Source organism: Panicum virgatum, chromosome 9K (assembly GCF_016808335.1).
Source record: "Panicum virgatum strain AP13 chromosome 9K, P.virgatum_v5, whole genome shotgun sequence".
NCBI lineage: Eukaryota > Viridiplantae > Streptophyta > Magnoliopsida > Poales > Poaceae > Panicum > Panicum virgatum.
In genome coordinates, this window is record NC_053144.1 from 4,740,916 (window position 1) to 4,767,531 (window position 26,616).

General features: G+C 50.2%; 2 protein-coding genes and 1 long non-coding RNA gene across 5 annotated transcripts; 1 reads left to right on the forward strand and 2 right to left on the reverse strand.

Annotated features, from left to right (window-relative positions):
* Positions 1 to 1,557: 1,557 nt before the first annotated feature.
* On the reverse strand, positions 1,558 to 4,488 carry LOC120649537 (putative ALA-interacting subunit 2). The gene is made up of 8 exons (XM_039926357.1): positions 4,305 to 4,488; positions 3,600 to 3,661; positions 3,434 to 3,508; positions 3,223 to 3,339; positions 2,934 to 3,004; positions 2,517 to 2,814; positions 2,074 to 2,363; positions 1,558 to 1,910 (listed from the first exon to the last, which is right to left on the reverse strand). Exons 1-8 carry the CDS (start codon positions 4,372 to 4,374, stop codon positions 1,856 to 1,858), a joined length of 1,038 nt encoding a protein of 345 aa, XP_039782291.1. The 5' UTR covers positions 4,375 to 4,488; the 3' UTR covers positions 1,558 to 1,855.
* Positions 4,489 to 4,676: 188 nt separating this feature from the next.
* Positions 4,677 to 21,181, forward strand: LOC120649536. The gene is made up of 7 exons (XM_039926356.1): positions 4,677 to 4,861; positions 15,681 to 15,906; positions 16,738 to 16,861; positions 17,823 to 18,163; positions 18,293 to 20,042; positions 20,463 to 20,713; positions 20,853 to 21,181. The coding sequence occupies exons 1-7, from the start codon at positions 4,767 to 4,769 to the stop codon at positions 20,922 to 20,924; spliced, it is 2,859 nt and encodes a 952-aa protein (XP_039782290.1). The 5' UTR covers positions 4,677 to 4,766; the 3' UTR covers positions 20,925 to 21,181.
* A 389-nt stretch (positions 21,182 to 21,570) lies between these two features.
* LOC120649538 lies at positions 21,571 to 26,514 on the reverse strand. 3 transcript variants are annotated; one of them, XR_005665291.1, is made up of 7 exons: positions 25,556 to 26,511; positions 24,778 to 24,828; positions 24,565 to 24,672; positions 24,070 to 24,153; positions 23,867 to 23,923; positions 23,639 to 23,796; positions 21,571 to 23,112 (listed from the first exon to the last, which is right to left on the reverse strand). It is a non-coding gene; the product is annotated as an uncharacterized LOC120649538 (long non-coding RNA). The 3 variants fall into 3 exon arrangements; XR_005665290.1 differs by having other exon boundaries at positions 21,571 to 23,796; positions 23,867 to 23,931; positions 25,556 to 26,514; XR_005665289.1 differs by having other exon boundaries at positions 21,571 to 23,796; positions 25,556 to 26,512.
* Positions 26,515 to 26,616: the final 102 nt, after the last annotated feature.

Below are 26,616 nucleotides of genomic sequence, written 5' to 3' on the forward strand. Positions count from 1 at the left end.
AATGTGTTCTTAAATTAGTTCACAATTCATATAATTCTACTGTCAACTTTGGAGGACAGGAGCAGTAGCTGTGTGAGGTGGAACTTGAAATCAGGACCTCTACCAGAATAACCAAGTACTGTAACTAGCTGTATTATTTTGATTGCTATCTGTTTCATTTTCATTCAGGTTGGGATACTTGCGATCATGAGAAGGTAACACATAAAAGTGTGTGTGAATTAAACTTCCCATGGACCATAAGTGCTATTGAACAACTTTCCTGGAGGTACTTTCGCGGCTTACATATCTATTCCTGTTAGTGTTATCACATTTGAACAGGTGCATCATCACTGTTGAAGTTAATTTCCAATATCTCAACGAAGATCATTGTATTTTTCTTCCTAAGCTGCTAATTCAAATGCTTTGCTCTGACAAAATGTTTGGACTTTCTGGTTGTTAACCTGCAATGTCAGATATTGCAGACCCTATTATGAAGATATGCTCTTTTCAGTGGACGTTCAGAGACTTATTCAGAATCTACCTTCTTGCAATTGTACCCCACCAATGAACTTGATGGGTAATGGATGTAAGTAGAATATGTCATAAAAATAAAAATGGTCAATCATATGTTTCAGATTGATAATATGTAGATCATGCCATTTTATCTTATTTATATTGGACATATGTCACCAAGATATATCTTGGACATACTTGTCCAGATACAAGCATTCAGGAGATATTTCTATAATTGAAATTACTTTACAAAGCTTGATTTCTCTGTCCCATGTTCGTATATGGTATTAATATTTTTTTCATGCAATGAATCCTATCACAAATATAATATTTCTCTATTTCAATCATTTGATCTACTCCATACATATAGTTAAGATTTCTGAATCAGGTCTACTCTAAATGATGGCACTGTGGAGAATTATGTTTTTTGAATACTCTTAAATATACCAAGCATGGTTGTAACACCTAAAGTTGCCCTATCAGAAATCATGCAATCAGTAAAGATAAAAGATTAGAAATGATGAGAGCAGTCTGAAAATCTGAAAATATAGTCCAAACTCTGGCCATATGCGGCAACACCGCGACCATTTCTAGTGATCAGGATTCAGGCCAAAAGTCGAGTCCAGCGTCACATCCGCCAAGGAGGAACGTGTTTGTTCGCATCGCATGTGGTCGCCATACATCGCATTGCTCGAACACCCAACCACGGGTCATTTGATCAAAGGCACGGAAGCCCGAACGTCGTCAAATCAGATGATTGTGCCGGGTTCGCTCGAGCGTTGGCGCCGCATCAGTCGCCGATGGGCGCTCACGCACCTGCGAGATGTGACCTTCACGGCTCGCTCGCGGGGCCATCATCTGATCTGGACATCTGGTGGTGCTGAGTGATGCCATCGCCTCGCAGCAGCGATCCTGTCGGAAGGCTTGGTGGATTCCATGCGTAGCAAGCACAGCGAATTAAATTCTGAGATGGAGAGGAGTAGAAGTGTACTCCACTGTACAAATGATGTTGGGGCGCAGGAAAGCGAGCTTCAGAGTCCATTTCTGACAGCTGAGGCTTCCAAATGTTAATAAGGCTACTGAGAGGATTAGTGTTAGATAAATAATAATAATACCAGTATTTCTGTTTCATCCATACTGACAGGAACACGAGGAACCCTGCGGGCGTTGTTCTAGATGCACAACAGATACGTCGGAACTTTCTCTGAACTGCATGGTGTAGTGTATACTGTCAATTTTCATCTGGGGGCTTTAACCCAGACACATTGTCTGACTTGTTTCAGATAAGAGTTTTGCCTAACAAGGGACCTAATGTATGTTAGCTGGGCTGGTACCTACAGCCTTCCGCTCGAATACTGGCTCCTTAGTTACTGCTGTTTTTCCGGTTCCATGATAGGCAATTAGGATCCCCTTGCGGCCTGCAAGTTCATAAAAAACAAGTTGCTATCAAGCTTAAAGATAACCAGGGAAAGTTGTCAACATGCACCAATGCAATGCCTGTGTTTTTTTAGATAAAGAATGCCTGCGTGTTAGGTTCTTATGACCAAGAACAACTAAAAAAAATGGGACCTTATTGTGTACCTTGGGTACTTCACATGGATCAGAGCAAAGAGAATTGACATGAAGATGCTCATCGAACCGGTGACAATATAAGAATATCCAAGGAAGTCATTCTTGCCACCTAACCAGGTTGTTGTCGAAAGAACTATGCTTTTCTTTCCACCAAAAGTGTAGGTGTTGTAATTATTTCTTATAAATATGGTCATGGTCTCATCAACCTGTAAATCCTCTTCTATCACACCATAGAGCTTTCGAAATTTGGGAAGAGCAGAAGTACGCATCCACACAATAAGATCTTCCTGTTCACTCAGCTGGAAAAAAAAGATGTAATTGTTCAGGAAACTTAAACAGAACCAGCAATTTGAGGATATATTGACTAAACGGGAACTGCACAATGTGCAATCTTATGAGTAACTGAACATTGAGCATCCTATCAACAATACTTAGTTTATCACGGTACTCACTGGGACCATAGGATAGAGTTTTCCGCCTCCAATGAAGCTCCCATTCTGAAAGTTGGAAGGAAATACATTTTTGCCAAACTTATGCTCCCGATCGCTCTTCCATGAAATATTTTTCCTGTTGACCTTTATTTCCTTGGACCCATAAGTAAAATCATAAGTATCATTGAATAAGCTCCAGGCAATCAAGCCGCAGGGAACAATTGGAAAACCATTATCATCCCATTGAATGGGACTGCATGATTCAGCAGTGTATTTTGCCCCAAAACGCAGCTGTTTATCACTTCTACTCTTGACATACCTGTTCATCATCGATAAATTTGGGAATTGGGATTGTGCAAATTTGCAATGGTAGGAAAACAATTCTTTCAGAGAAGAAAGATAAAAACATCATGAAAATAAATAAACAATTATAACTACCTGCGATGATTCTGGTAGAAGTTCTCAAGTTCATAATAAACATAAATTGGTGCTCTCATATGATCCAGAACCTACAAATGTACATGCTCAGCATTTATGTGGTGGCAGTTAAATACGAATTCAAAATAAAACATACGCAGAACAACGAATACACAAGCCTAGTGCAGTTTCAGTGTGCCAAGCTGAGCTCAGGAATTTTAGTTATACAAATCACACAGGTGAAGAAACATGGTCTGCAGAAGGTAGATAAGATAAAGATAAGCTCTGATGTGATCATATAACAAACTACCTTCACTTCCAGAGTACAGTTCTTTGAAATTGAGCTGTCCTTAATATAAGCTTGCTTATTTCCTCTGTAAGCATTGGGCACACAGCCAACATCATAGCGGCGAATGATTTCTGCAACCTGCAGAACCAGAATTATGAGCGCATCATTTAATACTTAGTGATATACAAATTAAAGGAAACACCAGATCTTCAAGAGGGTCCAGAACAGTTACATGATTTGACGTCTGTAGGCAAAACAGCCCAAAAGGAACGAAAATGATTCCAATAATCAAGAACGTGGCTATCAGCTGAAATGAGTGGAAGTGTAAACCGCATCAATTGATGCCATGAATAAAACTGTCTGTACCAAATCTGTCAATAGGATCAGAGGTAACTTACACATCCAGGTGTCATTGCTGGCTTCCAAGCTGGGAGATTCTGCTGGGTGAACCTATAGTAAACTGCAAAACCAACAGGATCAACTCTATGGTGTAATAATAAAGTAAAACGACGTTACAATACACAACAAGGAACGAAAACACAAATAATCTGAATTCTGAAAGTTTGTACTGTAAATGAAATCCTCCATACAATCTTTTGTCGGTACATGTACCAAATTCAGTTATTGCCAATCACAAAAAATACAACAAATCGGCCTAAAGTTGCATCAGTGATGCGTTCCGCACAATTTTGAGAAATAATACTGATCACGAGTCCTACTCATTTAAACTGCTGGTTAACATTATGCCATACATGATGCTGGCTACAGTTAGTGCTTTGAGAAATACTCACACAATGTATCAATGTAACCTTGCATTAGCATGCCCACACCTCCAACACACTCGGATAAATGGATTGTAATGCCTAGAGCAAACAAACACACCGAAGGAACGAAGCAAGCAACCTCCGTAACACGTAATCCAGATAAACAGCAGCGGCTGCAATTCCACGCTCCAATCCAGCGTTTGTGCGAGCTCATGATCGCGCAGAGCTACTAATCCTAGAATCTGAGACCACCTCACGCAGACCACACCGCTCATGAGGGTCGAAACCTAGAGGGGACTACCGAATCGAGGCGAGTTTGGTCGTCAGAGCGTGACTCACCTCCCGATCTCGCCGCCGGGAAGGCGCGCCTCGTCGCACCGCCGGACGCGGAGGTGCTCGCTTCGTCCATTCCCTTGCCCGCGACGGAGCTCGCCGCACAAGCCCTCGCCAGCAGCTCGCCGGAGCCCGTGCTCCGCAGCCCGACCCGCCGCGGGATCCGACCAGAAGAAGAGTGGAGAAAGATTGTCAGACGGAATAATCCACTCGCTGCTCGATGAAGAGGAGGCCGTGGGCCCACCGAATCCTAGTCGGCCCAACTAATTCATGTGGGCTTCATGGGCCATATTCCCGGGGGCTCGAAGTTGACGGCGTGAGGTGGGGCTAACGGTCGATGTGAGGGCGATGTGACGGCCGCATCAATTCGCCGCCCGGCGGGCGCGTCGCGGTCGCCAGAATCCCGGATCCCCCATTTCGTTTCACCAGGAGCCAGAGGCGCGAGCGCCACGGACAGGGGGGAGGGAGATGCGAGAGGAGGTGAGGAGCTCGTCTGGAGCGGCGGCCGAGCCGCCGCTGGCTGTAGCCCGCTCCTCGTCGCCGCTGCACACCCCGGTGGCCAGGTACGGTGGCTGTCGCTCCTCGGGACCTCTGCTTTTGGCTGTAGATTCGTAGCATTTGGAGCCGCTGCTTCGTTAGAGAATCGGGCTCTGAGTGCTCGGATTGGTCGTGAGGTTGTTGTTTCTGCGCAAGGAAGGTGGATTTTACAGGGCACAAGCGCACATGGACCTAGGGTAGGACATCGAAGTAGGGTATGCGAAGGCCGTGGCTCAAATGTGATTGTGGAATTGATTAGGCTCTAGGGCACTCCTATACGGGTGAAAGCATGAGATATTTGATGGCCCACATCAGCTTTAGGTTTCCGATCTGTGAATATTTAGTGTAGTTGGGTTTGTTTACTTCTCCTTTTGGCTACAACTACAAAACTCCTGTATTTGCTGCTAAAGTGGTTTTTGCTGCTGTACAATAAAAAATTACGAACAGTGGCATTGAATAACTCATAACTCTGATTTTGAGCTCTTTGAGCATGTACCCTTCGCCACTAAATATTATGATTAGGGCCATGCTTCATTTGTTCTGTTGAATTTGTGGTGATTTCCTTCAAAAAAATAAAATTGTGGTGCTGCTTCTTCTGCATGCTATTATCGAGTCAATATTAGTTGAGTTACATCATTGCATTTGAGAGGTATCGCAGCTGGCACAAATCAGTATAGAGCTGTGGCACGTTTGATGGTGTGGTAAACCTGGAGCTCATGTTGGCCTTTGTCGGTGTCCGGACCTCGCGGTCTAGCACCAACTAGTGAATGTACTGCGTGTCCCTGCCTCCAGATGGTTGATGCAAGAGAAATACAATGACACCGGGTTTATCCTAGTTCCGGCCGGCCGACGAGGCCGTACGTCCAGCAGAGAGGTATGCACTATATTACTTGCACCTAGGTGCTCGTAGTAGGGGGTACAAGCTGTGGCAAGAGAGGGAGGGAAGCTTCCAAGTCCCTTGATGCGCTGGGGTTTGATTGAGGCAAGTGCCAATATCGGGTGGTGTGTGAGTGTGCGCAGAACTGTCCGGGGTCCCCCCATGTAGGGTGTTCGCCGCCTCCTTTTATAGATCAAGGAGGGGAGAATTACACGTGTAGGATATCTATAGGTCGTCCTTTCTCCCCCCGGTCCGGGGGAGAACATTTGGTCTTCCTTGTCGCCTAGCGTCGCCGGGCGTGGGCGCCGTCCTCTGTCCGTGCCCAAGGCGTGTCCGCGTGCTGTAGCCCCAGTAGACGGCGTGGCGGTGACTGCTGGGGGCGCAGCGCTCTACGCCGGATGAGGTGGCGTTCTGTGATGTCCCTCAGCCTGAAGGGGCGTTGAGACGCCTGACCATGCCGTCGGCGCCAGGTTTGGTAGCCGTTCTCCGCGCCGTCCCTTTCGGCGAGGAGACGGCTTCAAAAGAGATGGTGTAGAGGGTGCTGTCCGCCAGCTTGACCCCCTGCAAGGTCTTCGGTGGAGGAGAGGCTAGAAAAAAGCTTGCGAGAAGGGCATCCCTTCGGACCCGTGCGGTCTAGGGGCCGCTTCTCGCAACCCCGAGCAGCTTGGTCGCAATGTCGGCCAAGGACTCGGTGCTCTTCGTCGGCGCTCGCTCCTCCCCAAGACAGGCAAAGTTGCCACGTGGGTGGCAATGTGTTTGTATCTTTCGACGGCTTTGAGCCGGCAACCCTTTGTAATCTTTGTTCGTAAAAAGCAATGAAGTCTTCATTTCTTTGGCGCGGTGTGCCTTTCGCTTGTTTATTCGGAGTTTTGTCCCTAGAGTTTGTAAAGCTTTTTCCGCGGGGGCGCGTCAGCGCACCCGCGGGTGTAGCCCCCGAGGCCTTGGAGGAGTGGGAGCACTCGTCCAAGGGCTATGAGCATCGTGTTTGTGTGGTAGACCGAGTAGCAAGATTATTCAGCGTTCATTTCAGCCGGCCTCGGCATTATTTCAGCCGGCATTGGCATTCGGCTGGAAATGCGACCCGCGTTTGATTCAAACGGCTCTCTGAGTGTGCGAGAGGGGGGGGGGTACGTCTGACACGTTGGATTTCACCGCCGGGCGGCAACCGGCTTGTTCGAGGGTACGGCTCTTGCCGAGACTGTGCGATCAAATGGGACCCTCGTCTTGTTGGTACGACCCTCGGCTGTCTTTACCGCAAGGAGGAAGGGTGAAACAAGCCATGCTACCCTTGCCCGGGCCGCGAGACATGGATGTTTCGGTGAGCTGTTAGCGGGTAGTTCGAGTGAACGTCCGTGCTCCGTTCGGTAAGGGTCGGCTCGTGGTCCGGAGACACGTTCATGGAGCACTCGCAAAGGTTTGCTAGGCAGGACTCGGACCCGTTCGATGGGGTTCGAGGGCTCGGTGCTCTCCCTTGGTGGGATCCCTCGTTCTAGCCGCCCTTGTCTGGCCTCGAACACAACGTAGGGCATCTCGAACTCTGCGTTCGAGGCTTAGGCTTTGTATGAGCATGCCCGGGTTGCCCGTGACCCTGTTGATCTGGGGCGGCCATTCGAACCCTCGGTGGGTCGGCCTTCGAACCCCTGATCAGTAGGGCTCGGAATAAAGGTTCCTTCGTTAGTAAAGAACTCTCCCTTGGATGGGAGTATTCCGCCGCAGTTTTCTGCCGCGGCGCGCGGAGTCGTGGAGTAATGCGCGTCGTGGCCCGATGCGCGCAGGGCTGGCGCGCCTTTTGAGGCGGCGCTCTCGGGCAGACGGAACGGCGCGGGCGGCCGCAGGGTGATGGGACGCTATCAACAGTGCACCTGCACCGCTTCAGGAGCCGTCCCGCAGCAATTACTGCGCGCATGCGCTCTTCCGTGATCATGGGGCCCAGCTGTCGATGTCAGCGGTATCTACCGCATTGAACGCGGTAGATTTGGAACCACCGCGGGGAATCCTCCTCGCTGCGGCAGTTAAATAGGGAGGCACGGGCGGGGTGGTTCGGCTTACCTTGCCATCGCCTTCTTCCTCCTCTCGCCGTCCTTTACTCGTGCAAACAGACGAAAGAGAAAAAAGAAGGCAGGGAGAGAGAGAGAGAGCGGGTGCACCTTCCCCTTTTTCGAGCCCTTTTTTCCTTAGCCTGTTCTCCATTGTCGTGATGGCGAGGGTGCAGCTCGTCGACCCGGTGCCATGGGGCCGATCCACCGCCGATCGGCAGCATCTGGGGTCGCTGGTCGCCAACGGACTGCTTGCGCCAAACGCCGATCCGGCGTGCCCGGTGTGGATCGCGCCGAGGTCGGAGACGATGCCAAATCCTCCGAGCGGCTACGTCGTCAGTTTGGCGCGACTGCTCGAGCGGGGCTTCGGCGTCCCCGCCGGCAGGTTCATCCGTGTGCTCTGCCACCACTACGGGGTGGAGCTGCACAATTTCGCCCCCAACGCCATCTCGCAGGCGGCGGTCTTTGTCGCCGTCTGCGAGGGCTACTTGGGGATCCCGGTCCACTGGGACCTGTGGAGGCACCTCTTCCGGGGCGAGCTCTACACCGAGCACGTCTCGGCGGGGGTGAGGAGACCCGTCCGCGCCGGAGGCCTGACGCTCTAGGTGCGGGGATCGAGGAAGGACCTCTACATCCCCTGCAAGATGACGACCAACAACAGCGGGTGGGACCGGGGGTGGTTCTACCTTCGCAACGACGACGGGAGGCTCCCGTCATACACCGGCAAGGTGCTGCTGGAGAAGCCGGACGCTTGGTCGTACGGGGTGTCGCCCCCCGAGCGCCAGGCGAGGCTCGAGGTGTACACCGACGCGCTCCAGCGCCTGGCAGGCAAGGGGCTGACCGTGACCATCGTCATCGCCAACTTCCACCGGCGGAGGGTGCTTCCCCTCATGGAGAGGAAGCTTCCTCTTTTCCAGATGACGAGGGACGCCCTGTACGAAGGCACCCGGATGGTGGAGTTCCTGTCCGACGGTGTGTCCGCGCAGCGAGCGGGGCGGGCGGTGTCCCAGCCCCCGAGCGACCTTGTGGACTATTGGAAGGTCTCGATGCGCCCCGAGGCGGGGTACATTCAAGTGGTAAGTTTTGTTTCTAAACCTCGACGTTGATTGTCGCCGTATCTTTCCCTGATCCTCGTCTCGTTCGCAGGGTGTAAGCCGCAAGGGGTACCCCTCGGTCCCTCCGCTCCCCGGAATCCGAGCCGTGAACCGCGAGTTTGCGGAGAGGAAGAAGGAGCGGAAGGACGCAGAGAAGCAGCGGCGCGACCGGAAGAGCAAAGAGAAGGAGGCCAGGGAAAAGGAGAATCGGGCGCGGGAGAGGGAGGGCAAGGCGCCCATACCGACGCCCGACTCCACGCCAGAGTTGGAGTCTTCGTCCTCGGCGGCGGCGGGCCAAATCGATTACTCGACGTGGCCCGAATCCGACACAGAGAGGGCCGGGGGCCGGTCGCCGGGCCAGCGCCGGGCTAGCACCGAGCCCCGGGTCCAGGCCGAGGGCGAAGACATACGCGCACAGTCGCCGGCCGAGGGGTCACCCGCGCAGCCGGACGTGGGGACCCTCGAACGAATGTCACCGCCGAGGGGCCAAACCGGCCCTGTCGCGACATTCGGCGGTCGCTCGGAGGGCACCAACGGGTCGTCGAGGGCCCGAAGAGCGGCTCGAAGAAGCGCAAGCTCGGCGCCGCGTCGGGGTACGTTTCCTTCCACCTATTTCCTACCTTTCGTCAGCTGGTTTCCCCAGTTTTAACGCCTCCCCTCCTTTGCTCAGCATGAGAGTTCTTGCCGCCTGGACCACCCTGCTGGCTCCCACCAAGGCCCTCAAGACGGGGAGGTCCGCGACGCCGAGCACGGCGCTACAGCTCCCGAGCGGGGGGCCTCGGTCGGTGGAGGAGATGGCCGAGGAGCTCCGGGCGGCGATGGCCCGTCAGCCAAATGCTGGGGGACACAGACCGGCACGGGTGTCGCTGGTGGGCGCGCCCCGGAGGAGAGCGACCAGCCAAATGCTGGGGGAGAGGCTGGCCGAGGCGGCACGGAGGATTCCGCCTGGCCAGACGCCGAAGGGGAAGTCGGCCGAGGTGGCACGGAGGAGGCCGCCCAGCCGAATGCCGGTGGAAGGGACGGGGCTGCGGCGGAGCAGCCCGTCGGGAGGAGAGAGCCTCGTCCCGGGGCCCGAGGAGGCCGGGGACGAGAGGGCCACGTCGGTGTCGGAGGAGACACCGGCAACGGGGCCGTTGGGGCCAGAGAATGAGCCGGTGCTGGGGCAATCCGAGGCCCCAGGGCAGGTCGCCCCGAGCTCCGCCCCTGGGGCTGCCGGCGTTGATGCCGGGCAAGGGCCCCCCGTGGGAGCCGAGCGGGTGATGGTCCAGCACGGGGGCGCCTCGGGCTTTAGTCGCCACGAGCGGGAGGAGGAGGAGGTCTGGAAAGCACAGTACGAGGTCGGATCCCAGATCCAGGCCGCCCTCGAACGCGCCCTTCAGCTCCATAAAACGACGGATTTCGTGATCAGCAGTGTAAGTGCCCTTCTCCAGGACTCGTCCACCTTTGATCTCGTTTACGTATCTTCCGCTTCCACCCTTCACCCGCAGCGCCTGAGGCAAATCTCGCGCGACAAGTGCGCCAAGTGGGCTCAGCAATACTCCGAGGTGCAGTGGCTCGAGCGGCAGAATGCCACTCTGATGGAGCGACTGGGTGAGGCCAACACCCTGGTGGCCAACTTGGGGGCGCAGGACCGCACGCGGCAGGAGGAGCTGGCCCGGGCCGTCGAGGAGCGTGACGCCCAGAGAGCCGCAGCGGAGCAGAGGGCCCAGGAGGTCGAGCTGCTCAACGCCGCGTTGCGGCAGAAAGACGAGGCTCTCGAGGCAAAGGCGGCCCAGTGCGCGCGGCTAGAGGAGGCTCGAGACGCGCAGGCCGTCTCCCTCACGGAGAAGGAGGCCCTCATCGAGAGGCAGGAAAATGCCATCCTCACCGCCGAGATTGCCCTCACTGCTGCGAGCGCGGAAATAGAAGAGGGGAAAATATGCATTGCGGGTAAGTACCATGCTTAAATTTAGTGCGCTTGACTTTGCCGAGGCTTATCTTTTGCTTCTGCTCAGAGCTGCGGAAGAAGGTGTCGGAGGAGACCGCGGCGAAGGAGGCCCTCCAGGCCGTATACGCGTCCTTGCAGAGGGACCACGACGACTTGGAGGAAGCCGCCATAGCCGCGTGCCAGGGTGCCGAGGGTGAGGGCGGCCAGTCTGGCAGTTCGCTGGTCAGTCGCCTGAGATCTTTAGGTGACCGAGCGACTCAAAGGCGCCCTGCGCCTCGGCGTCCAGAAGGCCCTCGCCGTAGTCTCGACGCACTACATCGTCGACTTTGAGCACCTGGCCACAGGCTACATCGTCCCCGACGGCGACGATGACGCCAAGATAGAGGCTATGGAGCAGGCCGACGCAGGTGCTGAGGGTGCTGCTACTACCTTGGCCGGGCTCTTCAAGGGCGACCTCTTCCCCGACGCCGCGGATGATGGAGATGAGGGCGAGCACGGCGAGGAAGGAGGCGGTTCATAGATAGCCTGGGCCACGGGGCCAAAATAGATTAGTTAGGATTTTGTCCAGATCTTGTCCTCTGATGTAAAGAACATCATCTTAACAACATGGCCGTTTGAGGCATTCGTGTATATTCGCGTGTTGTTTTTTCTCTACTCGTTTGAGGCGCGCCGAAGCAGACTGGCAAGTCGATTTGCCCGAGTGGCTGAACTCGCTTTCCCGGGGCGACGCCATGAAATGGCGACGCGCTGGGACGCAGCTTGTCTAGACCGATCCCCATGAGCTCGAGGGTGTGGGCATACAGAATGTTGAGGCTGCTGCCTCCGTCCATGAGCACTTTGGAGAATCGGGTGTTGCCAATGATGGGGTCGACAACGAGTGGGTATAGACCCGGGTTTGGGATGTAGTCGGGGTGGTCGTCGCGGCTGAAGGAGATGGTATCCTCCGACCAGTCGAGGTAGGATGGTGTAGCTTTAGTGACGGAGAAGACTTCTCGGCGCTCCCGCTTGCACTGCCGAGCGGTCATGTTTGCCGTAGGCTCGCCGAAGATGAAGAAAACGCTCTCCACCGAGGGTAGCCGTCGCCGCCCTTGTCGTCCTCGTCCCTTTCCTTCTTGGCCTCGTCCTTACGGCCGAGACGGTCGAAGTACTTGCGGAGCATGTCACACTCCTCGAGGGTGTGATTGACCTTGCCCTTGTGGTAAGGGTAGGATTTCTTGAGCATGTCATCGAATAGTCCGCCACCTCGAGGGGGCCTCGAGCACCTTTGCCATCGGGGGTGACGATGAGGGCTTCGTCAGAGTCCTCCTCTTGCCCCTGACCGCGCTGGTTAAGCGGGCCCTTCTTCTTGCCTTTCTTGCCGCGCATGGGCTTCTTCGGGGTTTCCTTGGCTTTGCTGCCCTCCGCGGGCGCGTCCACCTTGCGTTTGCCCCTTTCGTTGTCGAAGATACCGTCAACTGCCTCTTCGCCAGAGGCGAAGTTGGTCGCTATGTCGAACAGCTCGTTTGCGCTGGAGGGAGGGTTCCGTCCCAGCTCGCGCACGAGATCCCTGCACGTGGTGTCCAGATGAAAGGCACTAATGACTTCGGAGTCCTTGACGCTGGGGAGCTCAGTGCACTACTTGGAGAAACGCCGGATGTAATCCCGCAGAGGCTCGTCAGGTTGCTGACGACACTCTCGGAGATCCTAGGAGTTCCCAGGGCGCACGTACGTGCCCTGGAAGTTTCCCACGAAAGTCTTGACCAGGTCGGACCAGTCGTGGATCTGGTTGGTCGGAAGATGCTCAAGCCATGTTCGCGCGGAGTCTGCGAGGTGCAGAGGAAGGTTGCGGATGATGACCGCGTCATCAGCCGCGCCACCCAGTTGGCACGCCAGGCGGTAGTCGTTGAGCCAGAGCCTGGGATCCGTCTCTCCCGAATACTTGGTGAGTGTGGTGGGCTGCCGGAAGCGTGGGGGGAATGGAGCAGCGCGGATTTCCCGGCTGAACACACGGGTGTCCGGAGGCTCCAGTGATAGACTCCTATCCTCCTTGCGATCGTAGCGCCCACCACGTCAAGGGTGGTAGCCGTGAGCGGCACCGTCCTGGTTCAGGACGTTGCGGGCGTCGCCGTCGTGGGCGTTGCCGCGTGTGTCCCGAAGCCGGTCCTTCACGGGAGTCGTCTTGACACGGTCGTGTACTGACAGTGCCTTCGCCTTGTTCGCCGGTGGGGTATGCACCGAGGCTTCATGGTCTTGCCGCGCCGCCTCATCAGCCCTTGTCGAGGCCACTGAGCGCTGCCGAGATGCGGAAATCTCGGCCTGCTGTACTGCAGCTTCCTCGAGGAGCACCTGTGCCTCTTTGCGCAGGTTGCGGCCCTCGGGCGTAGACGGCTCGGGCATCGCCCGGATTAGAAGTGCCGCCGCGGTGATCTTCTGGCTGGCCCTGGGCAGAGCCAGGGGACTTCCTTCGCGGCCGTCCGCCAGGATCTGCTGCTGGGCGACACGTCCCGCCTCTCGAGCTTTCGTGCCGCGACCGGCACGTTCTTGCTCGAGGGTGCGACGCAGTTTCTGCGTATGTTGACGCTCTTCCTCGAACTTGGCTTCAAGCTCTCGGAGTTGCGCCAGCTGAGCTTGCTGCTCTGCTGCGTTTGCCGGGGTGGATGGCCCGGTCGCCGCAACTGGATCCGCCGCGGTCATCGCGGCACGGGTTGCGTCAGCTGCGACGTCGTCGTCATCGCCAGGCTCCCCTGTCAGAGCGACGAAGCACTCCCGAGTTGGATCGTAGTCCCCCTCGCTGGAGTCGTCGGAACAGGCGAGGCAATAGTCCGCCGCAGCCTGAAATGACAAAGCATTGAGATCACGGACCCCGGAGTAGTCCCACTCCGGGTTCATGCGACCTCGCGCGGTGATTGACTCCTCGTCCGAGGAGCCAGGGTATGAGCTGTCAGGCGTAGACGCGATGAGGTTGAGGATCAAGAGCAGATGATGCCCAGTCAAATCCTCATACGTGCTCATGCTGGTGCTGACAGATGTCGCGTAGGTCATGGTAGAGGACCGCATCCCGTAAGGGAGCGGCGGTGGCCTTGCCGCGCCTCCTGTCAGCGTCGTCGCTGGTGTTGGCAGCGAAGGGGCGGCGTTTCCCCTAGTGGCGCCAGTTCGTGGTACGCTCGCCTCGACCCACGCGGGGGGAGGGGGTGCCACTCTGCGCCGCTCGATGCGCGCCTGCCGTGCACGCCGACCCGTGCGGCTCTGGCGTCGTGGTGGTTGCGTAGGGACGTCGGAGTTGACTCTTGGTGGGAGGCGCTCCATGAGGTAACCGTTGCCAGTCGCCCGAAACTCGAGGCTCCCGAACCAGATCACGTACCCAGCTGGGAACGGATCCGACACGCCCATCGGAAACGGGTTTGGCCTACCCGCCATCTGGAGATCGACTGGGAGACAGAAGAAAGTTATCACGCAGCCCCCTACCTAGCGCGCCAACTGTCGGTGTCCGGACCTCGCGGTCTAGCACCAACTAGTGAATGTGCTGCGTGTTCCTGATGCAAGAGAAATACAATGTCACCGGGTTTATCCTGGTTCCGGCCGACGAGGCCGTACGTCCAGCAGAGGGGTATGCACTATATTACTTGCACCTAGGTGCTCGTAGTAGGGGGTACAAGCTGTGGCGAGAGAGGGAGGGAAGCTTCCAAGTCCCTTGATGCGCTGGGGTTTGATTGAGGCAAGTGCCAATATCGGGTGGTGTGTGAGTGTGCGCAGAACTGTCCGGGGTCCCCCCATGTAGGGTGTTCGCCGCCTCCTTTTATAGATCAAGGAGGGGAGAATTACACGTGTAGGATATCTATAGGTCGTCCTTTCTCCCCCCGGTCCGGGGGAGAACAGTTGGTCTTCCTTGTCGCCGAGCGTCGCCGGGCGTGGGCGCCGTCCTCTGTCCGTGCCCAAGGCGTGTCCGCGTGCTGTAGCCCAAGTAGACGGCGTGGCGGTGACTGCTGGGGGCGCAGCGCTCTACGCTGAATGAGGTGGTGTTCGATGGTGCCGAAGGCACCGGCCTTTCCTAGGTCAAGGGTCGTACTGTTGTTCGAGGGTCGTCGTCCTTGCCCACTGAGGGTCTTGCAAGAGAGAAAAGCACAAGGAGTAGATGGCACAGTGGTCGGAGGTGTCAGGCAAGTCCGCACAGAGCTTCGTAGCCCTGCCCCGCGCCGGGAATAGCGGTATAGTGGTCGGCGCAGGCTGAGGGGACGCCGATCACGTCCACTGTGCGGTGTGATAGCCGACGCCAGCTGACGCCGTCTGACACCTGCCCTATGCCGTGGAGTGATTGACGAGTAAATGCGCCCCGTCCCATCGGGTGGTTGGGCCGCAGTCCCCGCCCGTTGAGGGTGGTCTCGAGCGAGGCGGAGATCCCCCCGCGCCGAGGCCCTGCGGGGGGCTCGGTAGAGGGGGCCTCGAGCGAGGCGGAGACTGCCTGCGCTTCGAGAGCTCCCGGCGGAGGGCCCTCGAGCGAGGCGGAGGAGGCTCCACAGCCAGCGAGGCCTCGAGAGGGCCGTGCCGTGATAATGGGCCGTGGGCCGATGGTGTTTTGGGCCTTCCGTACCGGAAAAAGCTTTCTTGTGTCCGAGTTTGGGGAGAGGTCCGGCCCGAGTGCCAAATCCCATTTGCGTGTGTTGAGGGCGCTTTTAGCCCAAGGTTAGGGTGCCCCATAATCATGGTACCCGACAGCCTTGTTGAAATTTAGCTCCAGGTAGCTCAATCTCAATTCATTTATGTGATGTTAGAAATGTAAGAAAGTGCTATATTTTCTATGTTGGAGTGCTGAAACCCATAAAATGGTAATTTCATTTGGATGACAAGCTAATGTCAATGTGAATTCTTCCCCTTAGAATACAGATTTTTGTCATTATTTTAAAGCTTGAACTGAAGCCCCCCATTGTTTTTCAGTTCTGCTGGTGCCTCATCACCTGCTATGCAAGCTAACATTGGCAGACAAGCTTCCAGAGTTGACTCATCATCACAAGTTGCTGCACATGTCTATCATCCTTCCCACAGTTTTGATGCTGCTGGAACTGCTATGGATTCTGCGCCATCATGTAGACCATGGGAACGTGGAGACTTACTTCGTCGACTGGCAACATTTAAACCTTCAACTTGGGCTTCCAAGCCAAAGGTATCTTCCATTGCTGTAGCTGTTGCAGTGTAAAGTACTTGTGTCATTTCACATGCTTTAGGGTCTCTCTTGTGTCGTGTCTCATGTACCATATATTGCTTCTATGGGCTGTGGTATACAACTAATAGACTCGTTCATTCCTCTCCTTCACTCAAGTTACCACTGTAACTAACCCATAACACAGTGATAATTTTGGTCGTGCATTTCTTGACACCTATATCATTTGCTGGTGACAATAATAAAAATCATATCATAACTCTTAAATGTAGCAATCATAATCCATATCATTATGCACTTACAGAACCTCCCCTCTTTGGTATCGGCTATAAGCCTATAGCATAAAAGTTCTTGCTTCGATATATTGAAATTCAGATGAAGTTACTTTTTCACCATTCTGCTCATTGCGAGTGGCATTTGAATACTTTACTAAGCTTGCAATCGAATGTTGCTTTCAGCAGCTGTCAATCAGATCACATAATTACTACTCTTGCTAACACATTTTGGTGAGAAAATTGCTATTATAGGACTCCAAACAAGTGGCTTCGCTAAAATAGGACTTCTAACATGCGCTTCAATGAAATAGAACCCGAAACATTTGCACTTCGGAATATGATTGTCAACATGATAAGTTTTACTATGTGGCGCAATGCGACTGTCCTAGTTAGACTATCCAACTCAGTAACCTACTAACCTTGTTTTTCTCTAATGTGATGTCTGGTTGCCATGTTAGTCTGGCCAGGGATTGCTGGATGCTTGCTTAACGTTTATAGAGATCCTTCAATTCCTGATTTTCTTAATATTAGTTATGTCATGCAAAATTACTTTTCCCAGGCTGCTAGTTCATTGGCCTGTGCTCAAAGAGGTTGGGTGAACATTGATCTGGACAAAATTGAATGTGAATCATGTGGTGCACATCTTATATTCAATGCATTGATGTCCTGGTCTCCGGTTGAAGGTATGTTCTTTCTTGGTTCACTTTTTGATGGATTTACTACCATGCAAAGTAGCTGGTCGTTATGTGTACCCGTTTTATGTTTGTTTGCACTGTTACTAACTGTAAGAGAGGAGAGTTCATTTTGTTTTGAGTGACCATCTATAATCTAGAGCATCAACTTAATTCCCTTTACGATAATAAGCTATCTACATGTTTGGCTAGGGAAAAATGTTTGTTTGAATGTCTTGTGCATTTTTTTTTTCAAACCATGATATTGTGCATTCAATTATGCAATGAATTAACTATGACAGCTAGCTTTTTTATCGGTGCATTTGCCAATGTTAATATTTCACCCTGTAATGTACGTTGATGAGTTCAGTTTGACAGCTAAAATAGTTTAGAAGTTGAGTCAGATCATATATGTATTCACTGTCGTAAGCGCAAACCACTAGAGAAAAGGTAATCATGAATTTGATGTACACATTTAATGAGGAAAAAAATGCTTGCGCAAAATAATTATGAACAGGGGTGAATATCTGGGGAGAGAGTAGAGTTTATATACAAGGCATGTTACAGTGATTTCAATCATCTCATGCGGCTATAAACAAGATGATTCCAAGTTAGAAAACTAAACAAGTCCATAAACTACTCTGATCCTGGCCCCTCCATTTTCACAAGCATGTTGCATCAGATAATCAGGATTCTGATTGTAGCATCGACATGCACCTTTGTCATCGAAACCTTGCGCAGAGATTTTGGTTCTCACGTAACGATGTGTGGATATACAATTTTGAATTATTGGTTTAGTAACATCTGATATAACCAAAATTGAAAAACCGTCAGCAATTTCATAACTACTTTCACTAGTCTGACTGTTATTACTTTTGTCTTATTGTTGTGCTAGGCTGGAAATAGATCAGTACATCTCTTTGCAAACTGAATTTTGTTCAGCTTTGAAACCTTTCTTTGTATGTTCTATTAGTTGCAAGTGCTGGAGAAGCCTTTGCTGAGCAGCTTGATGCAGCACACCAGAATAGTTGTCCCTGGAGAGGCAATAGCTGTGCTGACAGCTTGGTTCAGCTCCCCCTTACCCAATCAGCTCTTATTGGAGGTTTTAAAGATCGCTGTGACGGGCTTTTACAGTTTACCTCTCTTCCTGTGATTGCATCATCTGCAATTGAGAATATGAGGATGGCCAGGAGCGCACAAATTGACCGTCTATTATCCCAGTCGATTACCTTTCTATCTGGTGTGCTGGGTTGCAAAGCAGAGTGCACAGCAGGAGTTGAAATACATCAAGATGCCTCTTGTGACTATTCTCAAGTATGTTTCTCTCTTTTCATGTACACACACTATATTTTAATTTGTAGCGCTACCATGCTATTATTTTGCACTGCATCCAGTATGTGTATCCTTCTTTAATTTAGGCGCCTGTTATTAATGAATTTGTAGGCACAGAAGCTTATAGGCCTGTGTGGATGGGAGCCTAGGTGGCTTCCAAATGTTCAAGACTGTGAAGAAAATTCAACCCATTCGGCTAAAAATGCACCCTCAGTTGGACCTGATGAACCATTCTATCCCCATTTTGTTGACCATATCAAAAATTCGTTTTCTGCATCAGCCAAGAGAGATAAGGGGAAAGGCAAATTGCCCCTTAGAGATTCTGGATGCAGCATGAGGTCACCACTGTTAGATTGTAGCCTGTGTGGAGCTACAGTCCGGATGTGGGACTTCAAACCTGTGCTTCGTCCTTCTCGTTTGAGTCCAAATAACATTGATGTGCCTGAAACAGGCAGAAAGCTAACACTGACACGCGGGATTAGTGCTGCTAGTGGGATCAATGAGTGGGTTGCTGATGGGGTGGAAAGAGGTCAAGATGAAGGGCGTGATGAAGCAGCAACCAATGAGGGGAAATCACCATCAATTATTGGAGTAGACCTCAACCTAACAATGGCTGGAGGATTACCATCACCTCGATCTGCCACGCCTGCTGCATCCGAGCGGTTCAATAATGGAGGAATGGGAAGGGATCTTATGATCGGACAACCTACAGGCAGTGAAGTTGGTGATTGTGAGATCTCATATGAGTCCTGTGGTCCGAGTTCAAGGAAGCGTAACCTTGAGGAAGGTGGGAGCACAGCTGACAATCCACAAGACAGGCTACAGCATGCGGACAGCATAGAAGGAAATTTCATTGATCATGATGGTGAGGAAGTTGATGATGCCGCACAAGATTCAGATGTCCCGAATAAGAAGTCCCGTGGGCTTGATTTGTTTGATGCCTATCGTCCATCTTCGGGAGCTGGCCCCAGTAGAAACTTGTCCTTTGACCCTGATGTGGGGGCTGGTATGCTCAGTCCCTCTAGGACTATTGACCTAGCAGTTGAGCGTCCGGCTGCTAGAGATTCTTTGAGGGCATCTTCTGTTATTGCAATGGATACTGTTCGTACTTCTGAGGAAGATTCTATGGAGAGTGTCGAGTATTATCCAGGTGATGGTAATGATACCGATATGCCTTCTTCTAGTGCACATAGGAACATTGAAATGAATGATGTCTTGGATCTTAACTATAGCAATCATGCACAGCAAAGTGCTAATGCACATGCTGCTGCTGGAAGTGATGCAAGAGAAATAGGAGGGAGCAGTATAAATGAAGGGGAGGAAGTGATCAATGCTGAAACTGCACCTGCTTTTGGAAGGGATCAACTTAGTATCGGAATTAGTGGTGGAAGCGTTGGCATGGGAGCTAGCCATGAGGCTGAAATTCATGGAAATGCTGCATCTCTGCATAGAGTTGAGAGTGTTGTTGGTGATGCTGAACCTATTGCTGAACTTACTGAGACAATGGGGCAGACAGGTGAATCAGGTCCAGGACCTGGATTAATGGATGAATTTGTACCTGAAGAAGTAAATCGAGAAGAACCTCATGGAGACAGCCAAGATATGGTGTCTCGGTCAGTGGGCCAAGCTGACAGTGGTTCAAAAATATATGGCTCTACCAAAGCTGATTCTGTTGAAAGTAGAGAAAAGATAGGTCATGCAACTGGTATTGAGAGCAGCATGCGCCCTTCCCTTTCTTGCAATGCAGGGATGTGTGCTGGTTTTGATCCAGCTAAAGACGATGTGACACAGTCTGGCCGCAAAATACTTACTACTGATGATGCATTAATGGGGCTAGATTATGATCCTGGGAATGGATTAGGTACATTCTTTTGCTAGATACAACCTTAACTGCATCATTTTCCATGGTTCCATGCTGGCATTTTATCGTTAACATTGATTTGTTTGGGATACTCGTTGATCATGCTTTTAGCTATATTTTCAAGCATCTTTTGCAGTAAAATCCTTTGTACAGGTGTTTTGCCAATGAATTGAACATGATCCAATACTATAAGCATCCCTACCCATATGTTTTTTTATCGTTAGGCCTTCATTTTTTTATAGAAGTTATTTTTTTTTCCTTTTTCCTTGGTGGGTCATGTTTGGTTTCATATGTAGCCTACCCCAGCTGGCTTGGGACAGAAATGGTTTGTTACTGTTGTTAATATACCTTTGTTTGATTCTGTTTATGCTCAGTTATATGCCTTCTGCTTGTATGAATAATTTGTTATGTTCATCTCAGGAGCTACTAATGGAGAAAATGACTATGAAGCGGGTCTGCTGGAATTTGATCCTGTTAAGCATCACAATAGTTACTGTCCTTGGGTGAACGGAATTGTTGCAGCTGCTTGCTGTAACAACTTTGGCTCCAGCTCAAGTAGTTCAGCACTCTCCGGTTGGCAGTTAACTATAGATGCACTTGATACGTTCCATTCACTCGGTCAAGCTCAAAATCAAATTATGCAATCTGACTCTGCAGCTTCATTATATATGGTAAAACTGGCTCATCTAGTTTTTTTAGTTGTGTCTAAAAATCAGTAGCAATGCTTATCCTCACTGAATCTGCCATTTGTATTGTCGGGTGGCCACAAGTAATGGATTATCTTATATAACTCTACATGGTGTGTTGCAGGGTGACCAGATAACCAATAACCGCAGGCTAGGGAGAAGGCCTTCTGTGAGCAGAAGCTATGGAAAATGCTGACACAAACTCATGTACCTTAAGTGTTACGTAGACACAAATAACATTCCAGAAGTTCCAGATTGGTGCAACAGGAGAAACCAAATAATAGTCCATTTAAGATAGTCTCTGAAGATTGGTGTCGTGGTGTGACCTTATAGTACCTTGTGCTGTCGCATCGATATATGTATTTATTACAAAATAGTTGATTCAACATATATAGTATTCACATGACAGGAAGTTCAAGCAATCTATATATTTTATGGCAAACTCGAATTTCATATTCACATCTTCTCACTGTTCTGATTGCATCCCCGTGACCCCGTCCTTACCTGGTGCTATATTTATGCCCGTTTTTTTGTTCCAACTAGTAGAGTGTATGTGCGGCACGCACATGTTTTAAAAAAACCATCAATACCATGTCCTTGTTACATTCCGACATGCACATATAGAGAGAAATGCACAAGGTACACCAAACCTCTCAAACACATTTGACCATTAGGTACATATCAGTTAACTGATCAGACCAGAAGGTTTTCAGTACCACATCTTAACTTATGGTCTTACAATAAGTGGACTTAAAAGTAATGGTTCACCCCATCTCTTTATCACAAGCCCAGGCACGTGGTTGAGCTCATCCATATCCATATATTTCAAGTAAAGCTGATAGTAAGAAAAATATCTTCCACTTATATGGAACTGAGAAAAATTACGACACTAAGATATACTGATATTTTTACATCTTACACGTGCTGCAAAAGAGAAAAAACTACAATAGAGGGCCTCAAAAGAGAGTATCAATTCTTAAACAAGAATAAATCATAAAACCAAATAAATATTTTACAGCCAAGAACAAGTCCTAAAATAAAATAAAATAAAGATTATGTAGCCACATAAAAAAAATGAAATCTGGATCTTACAACAATGCCTGGAGTTTCAATTTGTAGAGACATTAAACTTCCATTTTTCAGAAAAGTTGCATGATATCATGACATATTCCAAACAAATTGACTTTTTATCATGCTGGTATTAGGAGGTATTTGTAAGGAGGAAGCATACATTTCAGATTTCAGATGAGCTAACAAAAAAGGTAGCGTGTGAGAAGCATTTTTAAGTAGGAGCTACATATAGTGATGACCTTCAAATTCAAAAGAATGGAATAGAAAAGGAACAGCTTGCACTGGAAAGCTTACTGAATTGTAATACATTATATTGTTCCAAAATATATCTCTGAAATTATCTGTGCAGTGTTACCTTCACATGAGAATTGTTCCAGAATAAAAAAACCATACATGTATAAAAATTGTTATTGGAAATGAAAAAAAACCATTTTTAAATGGACACCTAGGAGCTCTCTGCCGTACATGTTACAGCTTATTTGGTTACAGTGCAAATTATTCTCAACCACATAACGACAGTAGCAGTTCCACAATGATTGCAAAACTGAGGGTAATATTTTTAGCATATTCAACCATCCTAAGGTGACACTATTGCACTTCAAACACGGCACGACACAGAGCTACATTTTGTAGCTACGAATCAGGATCTAGAGGGGAAATAAACAGTGAATTCCTATCATAAATGCTTCACATTAAGCCACCAATTATTCATGCTTGGAATAAGAATCAAATCAATGCTATATTACAAGAAAACATTTGTGATCACAATAGACCGGTCAGTGCAAATCTATGCAGTCCCAACATACCTTTCCCTTCTCATTCAAAACTGTTTCCCTCCTTACAGATGCATGGATTGTTTCAAAAAGAGTTATCTACATCTGATGGCCAAATCCCACTGATGCACCAAGCATCAAATTCATATAGCTCAAATTCAGACAAGATTTTCATTGTTAATACCAGATACGAATGATATATCCATCCAATAATAAATGGTAAAATTTTCAGTGGCAGAACCAGAAAAGCATTTCTTTGCCTAGCCCTAAGAGATCTCATAATGAAGTGAGATTGAATTATCTATGAGATTTATCTCTGGTTTTTTCCGTAGTAAATCAATTCACGAGTACAAATGTAATATAAGGTATTAAACCAGAAATATTGTTATATGAGAATTAAAATCAGAGAGAGAAAGCCAAGCTGTTGATGCAATCATAATGGTACATAACCTGAAAGCAGGTCCCAGAGCCGCTGCCGCAACCGCTATTGGACTTCTGTAAACTGAATATGGAAAAAAAAAGGTCCAACACCTCCTGCCGCTGGCGTTGCCAAGCAGTTAGAACAGAGCAGTTAGAACACACTACTTGTTATCTTGAAACAACAATATATTCCTAACATGCTGGTACTTATATCTCCTGCTTGGTTTCGTCCACACTAATGATAAGGACAAATTTAGGGTATGCTCGATCATGCTCATACTCATACCACTGAGCATAAAAACAAGATCACGAGGACTAATATATTTGATTGAGAAGCCATAAATTATGCATCCACGTGCTAACAAGTCTGTCCCCTAGTTATATGCATGTGTGCCGGCTGAATTTGGCAATGAAAGGACAAATGGCAGCTTTAGATGGTATTTTTTTATCTAACCCTAGTCATTTGTTCCTGATCAACGGGCTCACAGCCAGTTGCTGGTTTCCTTGACCAGGCCGACCAAGGCATCTGGCATCAACATGCAAGGGCGACGGTTCTAGTTCACTGGAGGTATGCAAAACCAAGAAACGGTTTATAGAGTTGGACACCAACAGGCAAAACGGAAGGAGAGGATGACGAAGAACTCACTTGCGATCCCACGACCACAGAATGATGACTCGTTGGGCACAGGTGTGACGCCCTCGGAGGTGTCGTCGCCCCAGCCACACGGACGTTCTTGACAGCGGCGGCGCTACGTTGATCAGCAGGCTACACCTCATAGACCAGGCAGAGGCGTCGTAGGGATCCTGACGTCAATTGTTGCCATGAATAAAACTATCTATACCAAATCTTTCAACAGGATCAGAGGCAGCTTACACATCCAGGTGTCATTGCTAGCTTCCAAGCTGAGAGATTCTGCTGGGTGAAAGTAAACTGCAAAACTAACATGATCAACTCTATAGTGTAATAAAGTACAACGACATTATCATACACAAGGAATAAAAACACATATAATCTGAATTCTGAAAGTTTGTATACAGGTAGACACTACAATATAAGAAAAATAATTGTTTGCTTACTTTATCGAAATCTTTTACAAGATTGGTTTCAATAGAAGAATTGTTTTCATATTCTTCCCACAGCTAGCCCCTTAATCTCATCAGCTGCAAAACAACAATATTATCATTTTTTTGAGTTGGAAATTTCTACATGAACAATTAACACAAAAAAAACAACATAAACCTATTGGACCACCACCAAGAACTTCACACATTTCATCTAGAGCTGCTTGTTCCCGCGGCTTTTTTCAGCCTTAGTTATACCATCAGATGGGGTAATGTCACTAACTGAAGATTTGAGTTTTTAGAATATCTGAGTTGTACTTAGCTGAAGATCCACTACTGTGGATGAATTAGGCATTTAGGCTAATAAGGTATTGGCAGATTAAGTGCAGTTTCATGAGATGATATAACCGCATTGAATAGACAACACAGCAACAGTTTGTGTGATGAATGGTGTACATGACCTACCTTCAGCAATGTCATGCACAATAGTAATTTTGATACTAAACCAACCTGAATAGACGGCAGTGATGGCGGCACGAGGAGTAGACGGGACCGCTGACCTGCTTGCAGAACAGCGGCGAGGAGGGCGGCGTGAGAGGCAACGCCGTACTCCATCTCCTGAGCAATTAGGTACCACCAATATGCAAAAAAAAGCCACTCATTTAATTCGATATTTTGATATGATACTAATTTAAATTTTGATATAAAAGAACAATACTGTACCAGTTTTGTAATGGCATCTGCAATCAGGTCATGAGCTTTCTCCTCTATAACCTAAAGGCAGGAACCAAGATTTCAAATATAACATAATAGTGGATCCCATTTTGAATGTCAAAAAAAGACAAATACTTATTTCTTCAGTAATGCCTTCTGTGCATCAAACATGAACACTAATCAGAAGACATAATTGGATCTATTTAAATATTTTATGATCAAAATGGAAGTTCACAATTTAATCTGATGTACTATTGAATTCTAATTTATCTCAATGTCCAAGACTTAATTGGATCTATTTATATCAGCGAGACCTCTAGGATATGCATACATTCAAATATTTTAGTAAAAGAAGACAGTAGCTCTACGGAATAACAATACTTGGTTAACTCAGCACATGAGTTAAAGACAAAAGTACTGCTAGCTTGAAACTGGTTAATTATACAAAAATAAAACCATGCAGCTTGAAACTTGGAATCCATCGGTCAACTCATCATTGAAACAAGGTACGTCTGCTCACTCTAGATAACATCCCCGTTGCAAGTAACAGATCCCATGAGTAGCTTATGCTCATCAGAGCATCAATGCTAACCAGAATAGTTATTACCAATAACTATTCTAATAAGAAATTGAGCCTACTCCTAACTCCTAACTCTGATCCTCGGATTCAGAACATGCGAGATTGGGATTACTGTAACCACATTCAGATTTAGCATCAAACGCTCTAGGACTCGATCGGCAGCAATAGCAATTTGAAAAGAGGACGGCACTAGAACAGAGCACTCACGTCTCATGTTGCCCTCCTTATGCACCTCTGCTGTCCTTCTCTGCCGAGCTCTCTGGCTTGTCCGCCGCCGCCACAGCCTTGGCCGCCTTCTCCGCGCCAGCCGCTGCCTTCCACCTCCGCCTTCGTCTTCGCCTCCCTGGCCGCCCTCTCCTTGGCCTCCACATCAGCCCTAGCGGTCGTCGCCATCGCCCAGACCTTGCTCACCGCGGACGGGTCACGGAATAGGCCTGGCCGGCAAGCGAGACGCCGACGGTCGCCTGGAGAAACGGCAAGGCGCCGCCGCACCGCTCCAGCAGCGCGGCGAGGGCCCCTCCACAATCGCCGCCGCCTACTGTTGCTGCTGCCATGGCTGGGCCGCCACGAGCATTTCGGCCGCCGCGATGTCGCCGAGGCGCACGGCGAAGCACGAACCTCCTCGGCGATGGAGTCCGCCTCTATCCGAATCTCCTCGGGCCGGCGGCCCCGCGAGAGGTCATTGACAGCCGAGACGGCCTTGGCACGGGCTTCCTCGACGACGGAGTCCGCCTCCATCTGGATCTCCTCGGTCCGCCGGCCCGCCGGAGCGCGTCCAGCACGCGGCGCAGCGCGGCGTGCACACCCCCCCCCCCCCCTCCGGAGATGCCTCCGCCCGCCGTCCGCCCCTGCTCTCCAAGCCGCCGGCCGCCATGGATGGGGATGGGGGCGGCGCTGTGGCCTGCGGACGGGGAGGAAGGCGATGGAGGGGATCGAGGGGCGGCGCTGCGGCCTGCACACGGGGAGGAGGGCGGCGCTGCTGCTGCAGACGGGAAGTTTGACGGGATTGGGATGGGATCACGCCGGCCGCGATCCTCGCGCGGAATTCACGGGCGGATTTGGGCACGGCGGGCGCCGATGGATGAGGGGCGACGAGGGCCAGGCAAACGCTGGCGGCGGGTACACGAAGGGGTCCGCGATCTCCGTTGGAAAAACCACGTGACCAGCGCGGCGGCTCCGCGAGGCGGGTGAAAAAACCGGTGTGAAGGGGTGGGTAAAACCGTGGCGTGGGTACAATCTCGCGGTGAAAAAAATCGGAGGGGGGACGG

Coding starts and splice junctions, on each gene's coding strand:
- LOC120649536 (XM_039926356.1), top strand. CDS start 4,767: ATGCGAGAGGAGGTGAGGAGCTCGTCTGGAGCGGCGGCCGAGCCGCCG. Junction 15,907..16,737: donor CTTGGGCTTCCAAGCCAAAG/GTATCTTCCATT, acceptor TACTTTTCCCAG/GCTGCTAGTTCATTGGCCTG. Junction 20,714..20,852: donor CTGCAGCTTCATTATATATG/GTAAAACTGGCT, acceptor GGTGTGTTGCAG/GGTGACCAGATAACCAATAA.
- LOC120649537 (XM_039926357.1), bottom strand. CDS start 4,374: ATGGACGAAGCGAGCACCTCCGCGTCCGGCGGTGCGACGAGGCGCGCC. Junction 3,662..4,304: donor CCCGGCGGCGAGATCGGGAG/GTGAGTCACGCT, acceptor TTGGTTTTGCAG/TTTACTATAGGTTCACCCAG. Junction 3,509..3,599: donor CAGCAATGACACCTGGATGT/GTAAGTTACCTC, acceptor CACTCATTTCAG/CTGATAGCCACGTTCTTGAT.